The sequence below is a fragment of the Thamnophis elegans genome, chromosome 14, assembly GCF_009769535.1.
Source record: "Thamnophis elegans isolate rThaEle1 chromosome 14, rThaEle1.pri, whole genome shotgun sequence".
Taxonomy (NCBI): Eukaryota; Metazoa; Chordata; class Lepidosauria; order Squamata; family Colubridae; genus Thamnophis; species Thamnophis elegans.
Genome location: NC_045554.1, coordinates 22,156,633 through 22,174,269, shown reverse-complemented (window position 1 = coordinate 22,174,269; position 17,637 = coordinate 22,156,633). Strand labels below are relative to the sequence as shown.

General features: G+C 44.6%; 1 protein-coding gene across 1 annotated transcript; it reads right to left on the bottom strand.

Moving 5' to 3' along the window:
- Window positions 1–4,171: 4,171 nt before the first annotated feature.
- On the bottom strand, window positions 4,172–17,349 carry LOC116517888 (mucin-5AC-like). The gene is made up of 5 exons (XM_032231073.1): window positions 17,315–17,349; window positions 12,073–12,203; window positions 9,912–10,006; window positions 7,755–9,420; window positions 4,172–4,776 (listed from the first exon to the last, which is right to left on the bottom strand). Exons 1-5 carry the CDS (start codon window positions 17,347–17,349, stop codon window positions 4,694–4,696), a joined length of 2,010 nt encoding a protein of 669 aa, XP_032086964.1. The 3' UTR covers window positions 4,172–4,693.
- Window positions 17,350–17,637: the final 288 nt, after the last annotated feature.

Here is a 17,637-nt window from a genome sequence, read left to right as displayed (position 1 = left end):
AGACCGTACCCAATCATTGGCTTCAGTAAGCTGCAATGAAAACCTGGGTGAAATTTCCCTAGAATTCTGGGCAGACTGAGCTGAACTGTAACTGAGGCAAGAGGTTCCTTTGTTCTTTCACAACAGCACTGCCACTACAGCCACATAACTGGCATCTGTCTCGATTATGAATTGCTGTTTTGGGTCGGGGTGTTGCAGTATGGGCTCTTGGGCAAAGAGCCATTTTAATTTCTCAAATGCTTTTTGACAGTCCATTGTCCATCCAATGGGTTGGTTTGCCTTTGGTTTTGGCTTTGTCGGGGAAGGCCCGCTTTTTAACAGTTCAATCAATGGCAGGACAACTTCTGCAAAAGCCGGGATGAATTGCCTATAGAAGTTGGCAAATCCAAGAAAGCTCCGTAGTTGTTTGCAGGTACGTGGGGTTTGGCAGTCTAACAGTTGCCAGTTTCACTTTCCCTGAGTCCATCTCTATCCCCTCGCTGGAAATGTGATAGCCAAGGTAATCTAGTCAGGTTTTGTGGAATTCACACTTTGATAATTTAGCGTATTGCTTGGTGGCTAGAAGTTTTTTCAGGACCTGTCGTCCCAGCTTCTCGTGCTCTTCTAGGGTCTCAGAAAAGACAAGGATGTCATTAAGGTAAATGAGCATTAGCCCTTGATAAGCCGTTGATCCTGCGTAGGTCAATACATAGCCTAACCCACCCCCCACCCCTCGTCTGTATTCTTTTTGAAGAGAAGGGGGAAGTTACTTTAGACTTGTCTGGTTAGATAAAGCCCCACTCCAAATTGGCATCATTGTATTTCCTTAATTCCGCCATTTCTTTAGGGATCATGGAGTACATCTTAGGCTTCGGTAATTTTGCCCTGGGCATGAACTCTATCACGCAGTTGGTAGGGCTGTTAATTTTGACTGGTTGGATAAAGCCCCGCTTCAAATTGATGTCAATGTACTTCCTTAATTCTACCATCTCTTTAGGAGTCATGGAGTACATTTTCGGCTTCGGTAGGGTGGCTCCAGGCACAAACTCTATCGCACAGTTAGTGGGCGGATGAGGGGGGAGATAGTTGAAATCTTCCTCACTGAAAACTTCTGCCAAGTCCCAGTACTCTTTTGGCACTTGCTGGATGCCTGGGAGTTTTGTGTCTGCTGTGGGGGCTGCAGGCTCTGGGTGGTCAGCTTTATTGGGTTTGATAGTCCCCGGGTGGCCCTCTGGCTTCACGGGGCGGGGGATGCAGCAGCCCAAAGCCTATGATCAATTTTCAAATGCCGTCTTCCAACTTTATGGTAGGTACCCACTTGTCCAACCAGGATAATTGATTCATGCATTTTTTGAGCTACGATAAATCTGAGAAATTCATAGTGGCACCCTATCTGCAATTTCACCAAGTTGGTAATTAGCTTGGCAGGGGCCCCTCCAATTAGTGTCCCATCCATTTGCTTAAACCGAATGGGGTTTGCAAGGGTTCTTGTGCTTATGCCTAGCTGCTCCACGATAAGACATGCTGATTAAACATCGGGTATAGCCTGTATCCACAATTGCCTCAACTTCCCCTTCCATCCCCATCTCGGGCGCTATGAGTTTGGCTTTGATGGCAAAGGGGTGGATAGGTGCGCTTACCATTAGGTCATTATCCCCCCCCCCTTGCTTTCTTCATCTGGGTTTGGCAAGAGCAGTTGGGACTCCACTGATTCTTGGAGAAAGGGTTTGCATCTCTGCAGCTTGTTTAGCAAATTTGCCAGCCTCTCTTCTCCCAGGCAGCTTTATTTGCCTCACTGCTGGCTGAGGTTTCTGGAGGAGCTGTCCCTTTGGCACTTTTCCCTGTCTTCCTATTGACTGGGAATCGTCTCTGGAAGGGGTAGCTCCCCCCCCCCCGACAAGCTTTCCAAGCTTCCCCCTCCTCCACTACTTTGTGAATGGGGGAAGAGCTGGCACCGCTGTGCCTGACCCTGGTCTCCCACTGGCATAGGCGGCATTGAGGAAGAGGGTGGCTCAGGTGCTGCTCCCAGGTCTTCTGGTTCTCCCTGTTGGGACATTGTGGCTGGGGCTGGAACCGGTTGGGGGTTCAGTCTCTGGGGTTGCTCCGGGCCAGTTATCTGAAATAGTTTAGGTTTAGGTTTATTCGATTTATATGCCGCCCTTCTCCCAAGGACTCAGGGTGGCGTACAACATTAAAAGAAACACATAATACAAAAGTTAAAAAGAAATTAAATAGGATATCCCAAACCCAATTAAAATTGACAATGACACATTTTTTTTAAAAAAAGAATTAAAATTAAAATTAACAGTAATCAATGATTTGATTTGTTTTGTTCAGGCCAGGCTGGCTTGCTGGAAAAGCCAACTTTTAGGGTGCGTCGGAAGGACCGGAGGTCGGGAATTATACAAAGCTCCAGTGGCAGCTCATTCCAGAGGGAAGGCGCTCCCACAGAGAAGGCTCTCCCCCTGGGGGTCGCTAGCCGACACTGTCTGGCCGACGGCACCCTGAGGAGGCCAACTCTGTGGGATCACATTGGACGATGGGAGGCTACCGGTGGCAGTAGGTGGTCTCGCAGTTACCCTGGGCCTAAGCCATGGAGCACTTTAAAGGTCATAAGTAGTACCTTGAATCGCACCCGAAAGACAACAGGCAACCAGTGCAGACCGCCTAAATGGGATGTAACATGGGAGTACCTGGGTACCCCCATGACAACCTGCACAGCCGGTTGAATTTCAGGGTAGCTGTCAAAGTATTTTAAGGGAGATTTGGGTTAATGTCAAGGTTCCAAATAGCATCTAAAAGTAAATCAGAGTCCAAGGCAAAGTGTTGCTCAAAGTTCCAATTTATTAAGAGAGCCATGTTGGCGCATCTGGGAAAACCAAAATCTGAAAGCTTTCTGGTTTTCCCCACCCAAATGAAAGTTCACGAACTTGCCCCACACCACCAGCCCATCACATGGTCCAATCTTCCACTGCCATGCTGGCAATTCCACTCATCCAGTTCCAGTCAGGTGCAGAGGTGCAGAGATAAAGGATGACCTTGGCTTTCTAGAAAATGATTTTGTCTGGGCTCCATAAAATTTAATTCGTTACAATCCCCCCTCCCATTTTCCCCACAATAGAAAAGGCATAGTAGAATAATAGAAAGTGTGGCAGGCCAAAGATCCAAAAGGAATATGGCTGCAGGCCTGACAAATAATTGAATCTATCTTATACAACTAGTCCCTCTATATTTAAGAATGTTTCTTTCCTCTTGCCAAAACATGCAATGTATCAAAACCTGGGTAGGACAGGTAGTTCTAGGGCTGTGCAATCTGCAGCTGTGATCTAACTAAAATCTTAATTACTTAATTGCAAGATGAAGACTTCTATTTAAATTCGTCTGTGATGATGCAAAATTCAGAGGATATGAATGATTGCTTCCAGATCAATTTGAGAAACATATGCCTTCCACTATAGGACTCTCATGCCCTAACATTCAAAATCTATTACTTTTGTCATTAGCCCTAGTGAACCACTCGTGCTTAAGAGCTTTCCATTAGCTCCATCTATTAAGCTGATTCAAAATTCGAAGCTAGTAAATGGTAAGGGACATCAAAGGAGATATCATTTTAGAGCACTAAAAGTCAGAGAATTGTGGTGATATGTCAAATAATCTGAGCCCTCAAATACTTGGGCAGTATTCTTTCCCACATATACCTTATGAAACAGCATTTTCTCCTCATGGACAAACAAGGGTGCATACAAGAGAGAAAGCAAACAACTTCAGATTCAATTACTGGATTAGATGCTCATAAGGGAATTGGAGAGATGTACATTTGCTTAGATCTTTGGAAGTACAGGTAGTCCTTGACTTGCAACAGTTCATTTAGTGACGGTTCAAAGTCACAACAAGCACTGAAAAAAGTAACATGACCATTTTTCACACTTATGATCTTTGTAGCAGCCCCATGAACATGTCATCAAAATTCATATGCTTGGCAACTGGTTCATCTTTATGACCATTGCTGTGTCCAGAGGTCATGGGATCCCCTTTTGCAATCTTTTGACAAGCAAAGTCAATGGGGAAGCCAGATTCACTTAACAGCCATATTACTAACTTATCAACTGCAGTGATTCACTTAACATCTATGGCAACAAAGGTCGTAAAACGGGGCAAAACTCACTTAACCAATATCTTGCATAGCAAGAGACATTTTGGGCTCAATTGTGGCCGTAAGTCAGGGACCACCTGTAATTATTGAAGCCAGCCTCCAATGCAGGAGACAGTCAGTTGGGGCATCAAGAAAATCAGTCTGAATCGATGAAATACTTTTCTTCCTTTTTCTGGGAATCAAATGGTTTTGCTGCTACTGCTGTTTAACTCCAGGTGCCAAGACAGATGCTGAAAAAATACGTTTCAAGTTGCTTCCACTCAGAACTGAGAAACTCCAGTGGAAAGGTAGCATCTCCATGCACTGGAAATATGATCACGTTGTGTTAAATTAATATGACCAATTAGGGCACAGGAAAGGGACAATAAATGCAGTTTCATCTTCAAGCAACAAATGGTGCAATGATTTTCTACATACATTTTGACACCTGTCCACTTAGACAGAGTCTACTTAGCACTGATATCTTTCCAAGAGTCAGTATGGCTTTTGCAGTAGAATTTTGAAAGGATTACCAGTACCATCAACAATAATTATTAGGATGGGGAGGAGATAACCATATTTTTAGAGAAACTTCTGAATTGAGGTTCCAACGGTGAGAGACAATGCTAGAAGTATCCAGCTGAGTGATGTGTTTAAAGCTGATGCTGCATGGAGAAAATAATAAGGAATCAAGATCTGCCCCTTGCATTTTAAGGAACTCTTTTAAGACTACTACTCAATACAAGCTCGGATTCAAAAACAATGGTTAGATCATGCTCACAGTACAAAGTCATTCCATCAAGTTTACTTGTCCATGAGTATATGGAATAATATAAAAAGTTACTATGGCTGCATTCATAGATCACATGGAGTCATTATGTGGTTTGCTTCTTTAGGGTTTAATGCAATACCCGAAAATACGACATGTCCTGAAACTAAGGCCATGCCACATATTTCAGATGGGCAAAAATATAACCCCTCCCCCTGAAAATAAGTCCCCTGTACACCCCCCCCTCAGGCCAGGCAGAGCGCCGCTCACCAACCTAGCGGTATCCCGAAGATGCCAAGCTGCGGGAACCGGGGGGCAAAGGTGCTCGTGTTGCTTGGCGCCTTCGTGATACCGCTAGGTTGATGAGCGCCATTGTGCCCAGCTAGAGAGGGGGTTTGCCGAGCAGCTGTTCTGCTCCCCGATCGCGCGCCTCCCAGCCTCACGATGCCCTGGCCGTTTCGTCCAGGGAAAGCCCTTGTAAAAAAAAAAACTCGCAAGTTGAACTCATGAGGTTTTTTTTAACAAGGGGCTTCCCTGGACAAAACGGCAAGGAACGAGCGGAGCTGTCAGTCTCCAGTAGCGCTAGGACATGCGTCTCGCTTCTCCACCCCAACCTGCCACCCCTCGCTAAAGGGATGGTGGGGAAGGGAACCAGGCAGGCTGCCTTTACCATTGGGCAGAGTGGGAGGTGTTGGGCTGCGAGGTACGCCTCTTATCATTCCGGCTTCGGCACGTTCCTCGCTATTGTGTCCAGAAAAGCCCCTGGTAAAAAAAAAAAAACCCTTTCTCATGAGTTCAAGAAGTTTAATTGAACTCATGAGAAGGGTTTTTTTTTTTAGCAGCAGCTTCCCTGGACACAATGGCGAGGAACGGGCAGAGCTGGAAAGGTAAGAGGCGCCCCTCACTTTTCGCCTGCCCCAGAAAATACCCCCCCCCCAATAATAAGGCCAGGGTCATATTTCAAGGTCCAAAAGAAAATAAGACCCTGTCTTATTTTCGGGGAAACGCGGTAGATGAACTGATCCTTGAAGTTTTTGGCTCATTGTTTATGGATAAGCGTGATGTCTGAAGTCATCCAAACATAATTTATCAACAAATTATAATTAACATCTCTGGCTTAGTACAATGAACCAGGCAGTATTATGGCTAGGGTTTGCTAAATCCATGTCTGGCATCCTGGCTTTTAAAGCAATAGCAGGTCTTACCCCCTCTCAGTTTTAACCAAGATGAAGACCTTGTCCCCAAAAAGTGGGGGAGAACTAGACCTTTGATCCATAGTCATGCCTCCTGTGCAGTGGTGGGTTTCTCAGTTTGGCCAGTTCAGCCAAACCAGTAGTAGCGGTGGCAGGAGGTTCCGTCCACCCGCTGGACACTTCTGTGCATACCCAGAAGGGCTGCACGCGAGCAGGAGCGAGCCCAAACCAGTAGTGAAAAAATTGGCAGCCCACCACTGCTCCTGTGAATGAACTCAGTTATTTCTTAATATCCCATTACAGCCTAAAAATAATATATATGTAAGCTCATATATCTGGAGGTTCTTCATATTACTCCTTATAGAAGGGTGAAATGAAATTATAGATAAAGATTTATATAACAGAAAGTATTGTTATAAAAGGTGTTCTTTGCATTTCAGAACTCAAAGTTGTTCTTTAAGCATTCACCTGAGCACAGATGGGTTTGCAAATAAGTAGACAACATGGCTGTCTCTGAACTCTCCCCGTTCTGGGTGTTCAGATAAGAGAAATGACACTTGAATGGAAATGAACATGAGAGCTGGTGCTCACACTAGCAACCATCTCCATCCATTTTGATATCTCCACATCAAAAACAGAAGTCCACCTTCAATTCCACTGGAAAGAGCACAAGAGGAAAAATCACTTTAGAAGTTTGTCTATATAGACCGGTTTTTTTTAACCTTGATAATTCTAAGATGTGTGGACTTCAACTCCCAGAATTCTCTATCCAGCATGCTGGCTAAGGAATTCTGGGAAGTGAAGTCCCACAATTTATAATTATCATGGTTGAGAAACCCTGATACAGAGGCTCCTTACTTAATATGGTTGCTGGAATTCTTCTTTTGTGAGCAGTTAATAATTTTTTTAAGATTCACTGTTTTAGTCTAAATTGTTATAGGAGAAATCTGACCACTAAAGATATGTTATCTATGCTACAATAAGGAAGTATTATAATCTTTGGGGATTTAAAAAAAAACTCATTCTACCCTACATCTCTAATATTCCCTGTTGATTTTTCATTAAAAGCCAAATTAGATCTGATCTGATTTAGCTTAGCTTTATGAGGTTGGTCAACCACTCCTGGTCCGCCGTAGTTAGTTCCCACAGCTGTCGATGCTGATTCAGAGTTAGAGCCCCAAACTATGCGAGGGACAGAGAACTGAGTGAAAAATTGCATTTGCATTCCGCCTGGCTGACTATGTACAGGGCACCGTCCCAGAAGGGATATATCTTCAACGCTATCCATCCTCAAGGCCTCACACAAGCTCAGCCACAAGAAGGCAATGTGAACAATGAACAAGCTTTTCTACTTACTTGTATGTCAGAGGCACCTGCCAACACTGAAACGCCTCTTTGGCCATTTGACTCCTCTGCCGATCTCAGAGGTGACGTATAGTTAACTTTTAATGAAATACTTCTTCGCCCAGCTAATATTCCCAGAATAATAATGGAAGCCTCATTTTTCAGAGCTATTTCTAGAGCATAGAAACTCTAATTACAGCACCTCTGGGTCCTGAGGAAAATCTATTTAATTTCATCTCAGATCTCATGCCAGAATTACTCAATTTTCTTTTCTGAAAAGTTTCACCCTCCTCTAAAACCAAGGCAAGTTTAGAAATAATTAAACCCAAATACACACCACTTAGTGGTTTCACATGAATGTAGCCGTTTGGAGTTGGGTGAGATGGTGGTTTTGTTGGTGGAGCTGCTCTGCTGCTTCTCTGGATGGTTGCAGCCGCCTGTGAGGTCGTTCTATTTGGGGAGGATAGTGGAGGAATAGCTGTCTTGGTAGAGGTTTCTTGAGAATGGAAAGTCATTTTGCTTGATGCAGTTGGCTGTTTGTCTGTAATTGTTATGGTTTTTTTGCTGAACAATGCTGGGTTTGTAGCCAGAGTGTGCTTAGGTGATGTTGAAAGCTGTTCAGAAGATGTTCTTGTCATACTGGACATGACAGAGGTGAAGTAAGTTCTGGCTGTGGTTGTATCCGCACCAACAGTGAAGTTTGTGACAACAGTGGGTGAGTGAAAAATAGTTACATTGAGACCAGCAGTTACATGTCCATCTGTAACAGGGCTAGGAAATGCTGTGCCATTGTTTGTGGTGTTGCTATCAGAAGCTCCTGTTGTTTCAGCAGAAGGGATCACATTGCTACTTGTTGCATTATAATGGAAAAGAGTGTCTTTGATGGTATCATTTGAAGTTACTGAAACATTATAAGAAATAGCTCTGGTTTTGGAGGTAACAACAGTGGTGGGATCTAAGGGAGTGGTAGTAACAACTGGAGCACTGACTGTGCTATTGTTAGAATCTGTTAAAAGTTTACTGAAGATGGTTGTGTTGAAATATCTTGCAGTGCTATGGAATAATGTTCCATCTGAAACAGCTGTGGCATTTAAGGAAGTGGTGGGGAGAACAGTGGCAGAGTCTGTTGATGCAGAAGGAAGGATTCTTCTACTGGCTGGATTGCTATTGAAATCAGTGACAATGGTAGAGATGGTAGGGACTGGTGTGCCACCAGTTTCATTTAAAGTAGTAGTGATGTTCCAAAAGGGAATTACCATTTCAGTTGGGACTGAAACAGAGGACTTTGTGGGGATGGAAGATGCGGCTGAGCTATTAGCTTTGGCATTGCTAGAATTTATGATATGTTCATTAGAAGTCGTCATGTTGATCCCTCTTGCAATGAAAGAGGCTGGGATTCCACTTATAGGAAAGTCTGTTTGATTGGTTGTGTCACTGTTGGAATCTATTGTAATTTCAGTGGGGACAGGAGTATTTCTTGCATCTGTAGGAACTCTTGTCCCAGCCATAGTATTATCTGAATCAGATATATTTGTGGGGAAAGCATATTTAGGCATTCTATCAGAAAGAGTTGTTTGGGTATTGTTAATGGAAGGAGAGATTTCATTAGTTAGGAGAGTGATTTTGAAGACAGGAGTTGAATAGGACTCAGTGGCATCTCTAGAAACGAATGGGTTCAAATCTGAGGTTGCAGAACTAATGCTAGGGGTAGTAATATTTATGTGGCCGGGACTAGATAAGGTTGATTCCATGCTCAGGATAACAGGGGAGGTGGCAGTTAACACATTGTCAGATTTTGTACTAAGAGATATACTTGACACAGTGCTGCCCATAGAAGTAGAGAACAGAGATGCCCTGCCTCCAACCAGGCCAATTCCAAGGGAATCCAGTTCAGACTGAAACTTGTTCTTGATCCACATGGCAACAGACGGATGGTTTTCAACTTCTTTCAGGTCAGGCAAATTAACACCAAGCAGATCTTTCACATCCTGGACATCGAATTTCTGCAATATAATTGCAATACTTTTGCTGATTCAGGGAGTGTCATCACAACTAGCTTTTCTGTTCATTATTATTTCTTCCCCCAAATATTCTACATTCCTTTTATCCAGAAAGCATTATACATACAGCTCTCATTAACTGAATGCACTTGTGAAATTTAAAACACTTTTAACAGCTTCTCCTATTCCACCTTGGATGCTGATAATCTTCTGAAATTGCATGATAAAATAAATTGTACCAAGGAGTAAATTCACATCCTCATCCTCCTCACCCAAGAGCCCTTCAGAGATGCTGGATATGTTTTTGTGCGACCCTTGCAATAGTTTAGTCTTTTTATGAAAATATATGCAAGACCTCAGGATGACATTGCCCAGGATGAGAATGCCATAAAATGTTGATTTTAGACAGGTCTTTTTTTTTTGGCGGGGGTGGGGTGGGGGCTGAATCTTGACATAATCCCACCTTGCCTAAATGACACAATGTCAGAACTAACCTTTACTTCTTCCGGATTTAAATTAATAAATGTATCAATATCCATAGCAACATGAGATCTAGCCAGCTTTTTCAGCTCTTCAACAGGAGCTCCCCCTTAAAAAGACAAAAAAAGAGTAAGATTTCTGTGGGAAAGGTAACATCATTCTTGAAAAACCTTCTTGAATCCAAGCAGATTTAAGTAAAAGGTGGTTAAAGTTGGGATGGAAGATGATGTGTCCAGATGGATTACTATCTCCATCATGTAAACAAGAACTTTCTACACCCCTCTTCCAAAACCTATAAGATTCTACATGTAATAATTTTAATATAATTAATAATGAAATGTGAATAAATCTATGCATGTTAATCCATTATTCCCATAGTATTCTTGTCTAATCAATTTCCTATCCCCATATTCTCAGAGTTTGATTTGATCATTGTCATTATCCATTTTAGTCTTCTTGAAATGTTTCTAGAAATAGTATTGGATGAAAGACAATGGAAGCTCAGTCACAAAAGCTGTTAGAGATTAAACAATGGATTTTTGTAGGTAAATAGGGCCTGAAGAACATTTTGGAGAATACATCACATAATTTGTGAATAGTATGGTATTAATAGTTATCAATTAGCAAATGACCTTTAGATGTGCCCCTATGTTAAGGTGACCAGACGTCCCGATTTCAGCAGGATGGTCACGCTTTATAACAATTTGTCCTGTGTCCCAGTCTGTTTTTAAAAAGTCCCGATTTTCTGGCTTCATGTTGAAAGCCCAGTGGATTTGATTAAGAAATCCTAACCGGGGCAAGACAAAAGACACCCTGTCTAATCCCTCTCTCTCTCTGTCTCAGTACTTTCATTGAAGATATTAAAAAGTTAAAGCAACAAAACAGACCCCCCCCCCGCGCCCCTTTTACTCACTTTTATAAGAAAAAATGACCAAGTACCATAGAGCTCCAGGAAATGGCTAGAGAGGTCGCGAGTGTTACTTCCTGGATTTTCCGGAGGGGAGGGGCACGGAGGTTGGAGATCTGCTCCAAAATGGTGGCAAAGTTTCTTTGAAAAATATTTCCCTGACTAATTTCACCATTTCAATTTGCTCAGTTCTTTGTATTAACATCTACATCATTCTGGGTTGACTTGTAGTGCAAGTCAACCCAGTGAGCTGGGTTTTTTTCTTTTATTTTTTTAATGTGTTTTAAAATAATATTTTATTTATTGTGCATAGGATTTTTTAAAATTCTGTGTGGATTCTTTTTTTAAATTGTCTTAGACTATTTAAAAGAAGATTCTATCCAAAATAAATTGAAGTGAAACCATGTTTAAAAATTCTATGCACAATACTTTGAAATATATTGTGCATAGAAAGAATAGTTTGAAATGTTTTACTTCAATTTATTCTGTGTGGATTCTTTTTTTTAATTGTCTTAGGCTATTTAAAAAAAGATTCTGTCCAAAATACAAAATACCAACTGCAGTTATTCACTTAAGAACTGTGGCCAGAAAGGTGGTATAGTGACCAAAGTTACAATGGCATTGAAAAAAGTGACTGATGATGATTTTTCACACTTAGCGACCATTTTCACACTTAGCGACCATTGCAGCATCCTCATGGTCACATGATCAAAATTTTGATGTTTGGCAACAGATTCGTATTTATGATGGTTTCAGTGTTCTGGGGTCATATAATCACCTTTTGACAAAGTCAAATGGGGAAACCAGATTCACTTATGTTACTAACTTATCAGCTGCAGTTATTCACTTAAGAACTGCGGCCAGAAAGGTGGTATAGTGACCAAAATTACAATGGCATTGAAAAAAGTGGCTGATGACCATTTTTCACACTTAGCGACCATTTTCACACTTAGCGACCATTGCAGCATCCTCATGGTCAGGTGATCAAAATTTTGATGTTTGGCAACAGTTACAATTTATATTTGTAAATTGTAGTTATGTTGAAACAAAAAAAATATTACAATACTATTTTTGCGTTGTATGAAAATTTTTGTTGCTCTGTATAAAATTTTTAATCAACCCCCGCCCACCCACCCCCCGGTCAAAGGTGTCCCTCTTTACCAATCTGAAAATCTGGTCACCTTACCCTATGTCTGGATTATTAAAGATAAAGTAGGACAATTAATTCTGGAGGAAACAGCATGAATGGAAGCACCTATCAAATGTACCTAGATATGGCTGGATAAGAGGATAATAGGCACGTGTTCCTTGTTGGTCGGCAAATGCAGTGTGGGCCTTTTGGTACAGGATATCTTTCTTCACTTGGGCACAAGTAGAAATATCTAATTTCTCAGCATGCCTAAGGAATTTAACATGTAAGAGATCAGATTTAGTCAATGAGATTCTACAAAAAAAATCCAGAAACATTTCTGAAACATTTAAAGGGCACCAGGTTATAGAAGGCTGAACCTACAAAACATCTCAATCAGAATAGAGCTAGAAGGATCTTGGAGGCCTTCTAGTCCAACCCCTGCTCAAACACTATACCTTTAGAATGCAGATAAGTGGCTGTCCAGTCTCTTCTTCAAAACATCCAGTGATGAAGCACCTACAACCTCTGAAGGCAAACTGTTACACTGGTTAATTGTTCTCACTGTTAGAAAGTTTCGCCTTAATTCCAAATTGCTTGATTAGTTTCCATTCATTGTTTCTTGGCTTCTGGTGCTTTGGAAAACAGGTTGACCCCATCTTTATGGCAACCCCCTAAATGCTGGAATACTGCTATCATGTCACCCTTTCATGTTTCTTTCTCTAGAGCAGCCATACACAATTTTTTCAACAGTTGTTCGTATGTTTTAGTTTTCAGGCCCATAATCATTTTAGTTACTCTTCTCTGCATTTTTTTCAAAGTCCCAACATCTTTTTTGTAATCGAGTGCCAACACTGGATGAAGTATTCCAGGTGTGATCTTACTATGGTTTTTTTAAAGCAGTACTAATGTTTCACGTGATTGTGATTCTATGCCTGTCATTCAACCAAGCATTGTATTAGCTTTTTTGGCTGCTGCCACATACTGATGGCTCATATTTAAGTGATTGTCCACTAGGACTGCAAGATTCCTCTCAATTGTAATTGTAATTGTAATTTAATAAATTTATATGCCGCCCAATCCCGTAGGACTCCGGGGGGCTTACAAATACAAGGGTAAAATAAAAAATAAAATATAGGGGGAAACAAAAACAGATTTAAAATCAACACACCATGCACTCAAACCTAGATGGGGGCTGGACCTCATTCAAGGGTCAACAGCCCCAGGCCTGCCGGAACAGCCAGGTATTAGTGGCTTTTCGGAAGGCCGAGAAGGTGGGAAGGGTCTGGATCTCTGCGGGCAGATCATTCCACAGGGCCGGAGCAGCTACAGAGAAGGCCCTCCCCCGAGGGGTCGCCAGAAGGCATTGTCCGGTCGACGGCACCCGGAGGAGGCCCAGCCTGTAAGATCTTATCGGCCGTTGGGAGGTATGTGGCAGGAGGCGGTCTCGCAGATATCCAAGTCTAGGCCATGTAGGGCTTAAAGGTAATAACCAGCACCTTGAAGCACATCCGGAGACCGATAGGAAGCCAGTGCAGATCGCAGAGGATAGGTGTAATGTGGGTGTATCTAGGTACACCCGATATCGCTCGTGCGGCTGCATTCTGGACCAACTGTAGACTCCGAACACTCTTCAGGTGCAGCCCCATGTAGAGCGCATTGCAGTAGTCAGCTGCTTCATGTAGATGTTAAATAGGAAGGGGGCAGGACCGAGCCCTGCGGCACCCCATATTTAAGGGGCCTAGGGGTCAACCTCTGTCCTGCAACCAACACCGACTGCAACCTGTCTGAGAGGTAAGAGGAGAACCACTGTAAAATGGTGCCTCCCACTCCCACCTCCCCCAGTCGTCGCAGAAGGATACCATGGTCGATGGTATCGAAGGCCACTGAGAGATCAAGAAGCACCAGGATAGAGGAATGTCCTCTATCCCTGGTCTGCCAGAGATCATCAGTCAGCGCGACCAAAGCAGTGTCGGTGGAGTAACCAGTCCTGAAACTCGACTGAAAGAGATCTAGATAATCTGCTTCATCCAAGGTACATCGGAGTTGAAAGGCCACCACTTTCTCAACAACCTTCCCTACAAAGGGGAGGTTGGAGACTGGACGGTAGTTTTTAAGGATAGCTGGATCCAGAGAAGGTTTCTTAAGGAGGGGTCTTACCACCGCATCCTTTAAAGGCTGCGGGAAAGATCCCTCCTGAAGAGAGGTGTTAACAATCTTCTGGAGCCAGCCTCGTGTTACCTCCCTGCTGGCTGAAACCAGCCAGGAGGGGCACGGGTCCAGTAAACAGGTGGAGGCACTCACAGCTCCCATGGCCTTGTCCACTTCCTCAGGAGTGACAAGCTGGAACTCGCTCCAAGAAATCCGATCAAGGCCCACCCTCAGCATCTCGGCTGGTACTGCCCAAGTGGAGTCCAGGTCAGTCCGAATCTGAGCGACTTTGTCCGACAGAAACTGAACAAATTCCTCAGCTCTTCCCTGTAAGGGTTCCCCCGCATCTCTCCCTTTCAGGAGGGAGCGGGTTATCCTAAACAGGGCGGCCGGGCGAGATTCTGTGGACGCAATAAGAGCGGAAAAATGAGCACATTTTGCTGCCCGTATCACCACTAAGTAAGTCCTAATATAGGCTCTTAGCTGTGTTTGGTCGGACTTGGAGTTACTGGCCTTCCAGCGTCGCTCTAGGTGTCTCTTCTGGCGCTTCATCTGCCGGAGTTCCTCGGTAAACCAAGGAGCCCTCCTGGATCCACTGCCGCGGAGAGGCCACAAAGGCACAATCCGGCCAAGAGCCCCAGCCGCCGCTGTATTCCAAGCAGCAACTAAGGACTCTGTCGGATTGTGGGCAAGGGAGTCAGGTATCTCTCCAAGCTCCGTCTGAAATCCCAATGAGTCCATCAGGCACCTGGGGTGGAACCATTTAATCAGCTCCACCTCCCTGCAGTGTGGGAGTAGTTTCCGAAAATCCAACCTCAGTAGGAAGTGATCTGACCATGGCAAGGACGAGATCTCTATGCCCTTCAGTTCCAGATCACGTCTCCACTGTCCCGAGAGTAACACGAGGTCGAGTGTATGTCCCGCTGTATGAGTCGGGCCCTGGATTACCTGGGTCAAGTCTATGGTTGTCAGGGAAGCTATGAACTCCTGTGCCCCATCAGAGCGTTCGCCGAGAAATGGCCGGTTGATGTCCCCCAGTACTATCAGTCTGGGGAACTCAACTGCCAGTCCGGCTACTGACTCTAGGAGCGTAGGCAGGGCTGTTGTAATGCAGCTGGGAGGTAGGTACGTTAGAAACAAGCCCACTTGACCCCCTAGGTCCAACTTCACCAGAAAGGACTCACACCCGACAGTCTCCAGAGCAGGGATCCCATGAGGAGCTAATGATTCTCGGATAATAGCAGCCACTCCCCCATCCCTTATCTGGTGTCGTGGTTGGGGGAGCACCTGAAACCCTTCTGGGCACATTTCTGAGAGGGGGACTCATGGCTCATGGCCCAGCCAGGTTTCAGTAATACATGCCAGATCTGCCCCCTCATCTAATATTAAGTCCCAGACGAGGGGAGCTTTATGAATCACAGACCTGGCATTTAGCAACAGCAACCTGAGACCAGGGCCCTGACATCTCTTGCCACTTGGTCCTTGAGTTGAGCTATCAGGGCCGGAACAAGGGATTGCTGTGACGTAGCGAACCCTCCTTCCCCGATAATGGCCAGCCCTGAAGCTCCCATCGTACCTGCCGCTCCCAAACGTAACTGGAATGCTCCGGCCAGTCCCAACCCCCGTAGACCCCTCCCTACCTCCCATGGCCCCCGCTCTCCTCAGCAGGCCATTTACTCCATGCACTCTGGGACGAGAGGCGAATCCGGGCCCCTGTCCACTTCTGCTTCTGCACTCAGTGGAGGGGGCTCCAGGCCGCACTCTCGGTCCCCTCATATATACCAAGCAGCCATTCTCAACATGCATAACCCACTATAACATTAAAAACATATGGGTACAGTAAAAACAGGGTATAAAAGATAAATTTAATAAAAAGTGGGATCATTCACTAGCATACATACACAAACACTCTACATGCAAAAACAGTTAGCGCAGGTCTTAATAATTGTGCGGATAGCTCTTAGATGTCCAAAATGGTTGAGAACCAGCAGTGGTCTACAGGTAGTATACAGGAGAATGTCTTGTCTTCCCCCTCTCCTGTAGGCCTGAAAAGGTCCAAAAGTATTTGTATTTGTATTTGTATTTGGTTTATTTGTATGCCGCCCTTCTCCAGGGGGGACTCAGGGTGGCGAACAACTCAAAGGGGAAAGGGAACATAAACAACAGTACACATAATTAAAATACACAAAAATCACACAGCCATACCAGTCGAGAGGGGAGGGGAACTCATCAACCCCAGGCCTGCCAGCACAGCCAGGTTTTGACGGCTTTCCGGAAGGCCTGGAGAGAGGTTAGGGTCCGGATCTCCACGGGGAGTTCATTCCAAAGGGCCGGAGCTGCTACAGAGAAGGCCCTCCCCCGGGTAGTAGCCAGATGGCATTGGCTGGTGGACGGAACCCGGAGGAGGCCGACCCTGTGAGATCTGACGGGTCTTTGGGAGGTAATTGGCAGCAAGTGCAGGGTGGCTGAAGCAGATCGAAGAATTGGGGGGGGGGGGCATCAATTGATGAAACGTTAAGTCCCCACCCATATTTCTGCCATCCTCCATCACTCCTTCCGCAGAACAAATGCACCACAAATGCACAGTCCATGGTGCCCTAATAAGATGAATTAGATGGGCGCTGTCCAAGTTGGTATTCCAGGGGCAGTGGTGGGTGGCAATGCGGTTGGAGGAGGTCAGGTGTTCAAAGGCCAAGATAGCAGAAAACCAGATGCTAGGCAGGGGAAACAGGAGGAGACTCCGCAGCAGCGAGGGCAGGCAGAAAGAAAAACTCACCAAAAAGAAAAGCCCAATCACGCAAAGAATGAAGGAAAGAGGCAGCGTCGACGAGGAGGCCAAGCGAAATGGAGAGTGGGGGCGTCCAGGGAGGGCCACGGCGGCGGCAAAGCCCAGGTCGATCCCCCCCTCTCCGGGGCGATGGCAATGGCAATGGCAGTTAGATAAAGTCCCCAAAGGCTCATCAAATCGCACAGACAGAGTCAAAAGGCATCGTAATTGCTGAGAGTCGATGGAAAACGCCGCTGTCATCAGCGCGGCGCCGCCATCTTCACCACCAAGCAGAAGATAAATAACTCAAAAGCCGCAGAAGATTGCGTAGTCCGGGGTCGCCCAAGAGTGGCGGCTCCTCCAGATATCTGGTCTCCTCGTGTGCCCTGGGTTTCAGACATCCCAGGGACCTTTTTCAGATGATTATGCCGTAGGTTCCAAGAATTCTCCAGCGCTTTTTCACCGAATTGCTTCAGAGCGAAAAAGCCTGGCAGCCATTCCGATCTCGCACATGAGCAGTGGTGTGCGAAATCTCTCAGTTACTATTTTTGAGCCAGTTTTCACCTAATCTGTACTTGTATCTTTGGTTTTTCTTAACGAAATGTAAAACTTTGCTTTTCTCCACATTAAAATTTATTTTGTTGGATAGGACCCAGTGTTCAAGTCTGTCAAGATCTTTTTGGATCCTGAGTTTGTCTTCTGGGCTGTTGGCTGCCAGCTTAGTGTCATCTGCAAATTTGATGCGTTCCCCTTCTATTTCCTCATGTATGTCATTTATGAAGTTAT

What these genes read in the sequence shown, in the direction of transcription:
- LOC116517888 (XM_032231073.1), bottom strand. Translation starts at nt 17,349, where the DNA reads ATGGCTGCCAGGCTTTTTCGCTCTGAAGCAATTCG. An exon ending in TTTCGCTCTGAAGCAATTCG is followed by an intron (nt 12,204 to 17,314) that starts GTGAAAAAGCGC and finishes TAAATTCCTTAG; the next exon opens with GCATGCTGAGAAATTAGATA. An exon ending in TAAATCCGGAAGAAGTAAAG is followed by an intron (nt 9,421 to 9,911) that starts GTTAGTTCTGAC and finishes ATTATATTGCAG; the next exon opens with AAATTCGATGTCCAGGATGT.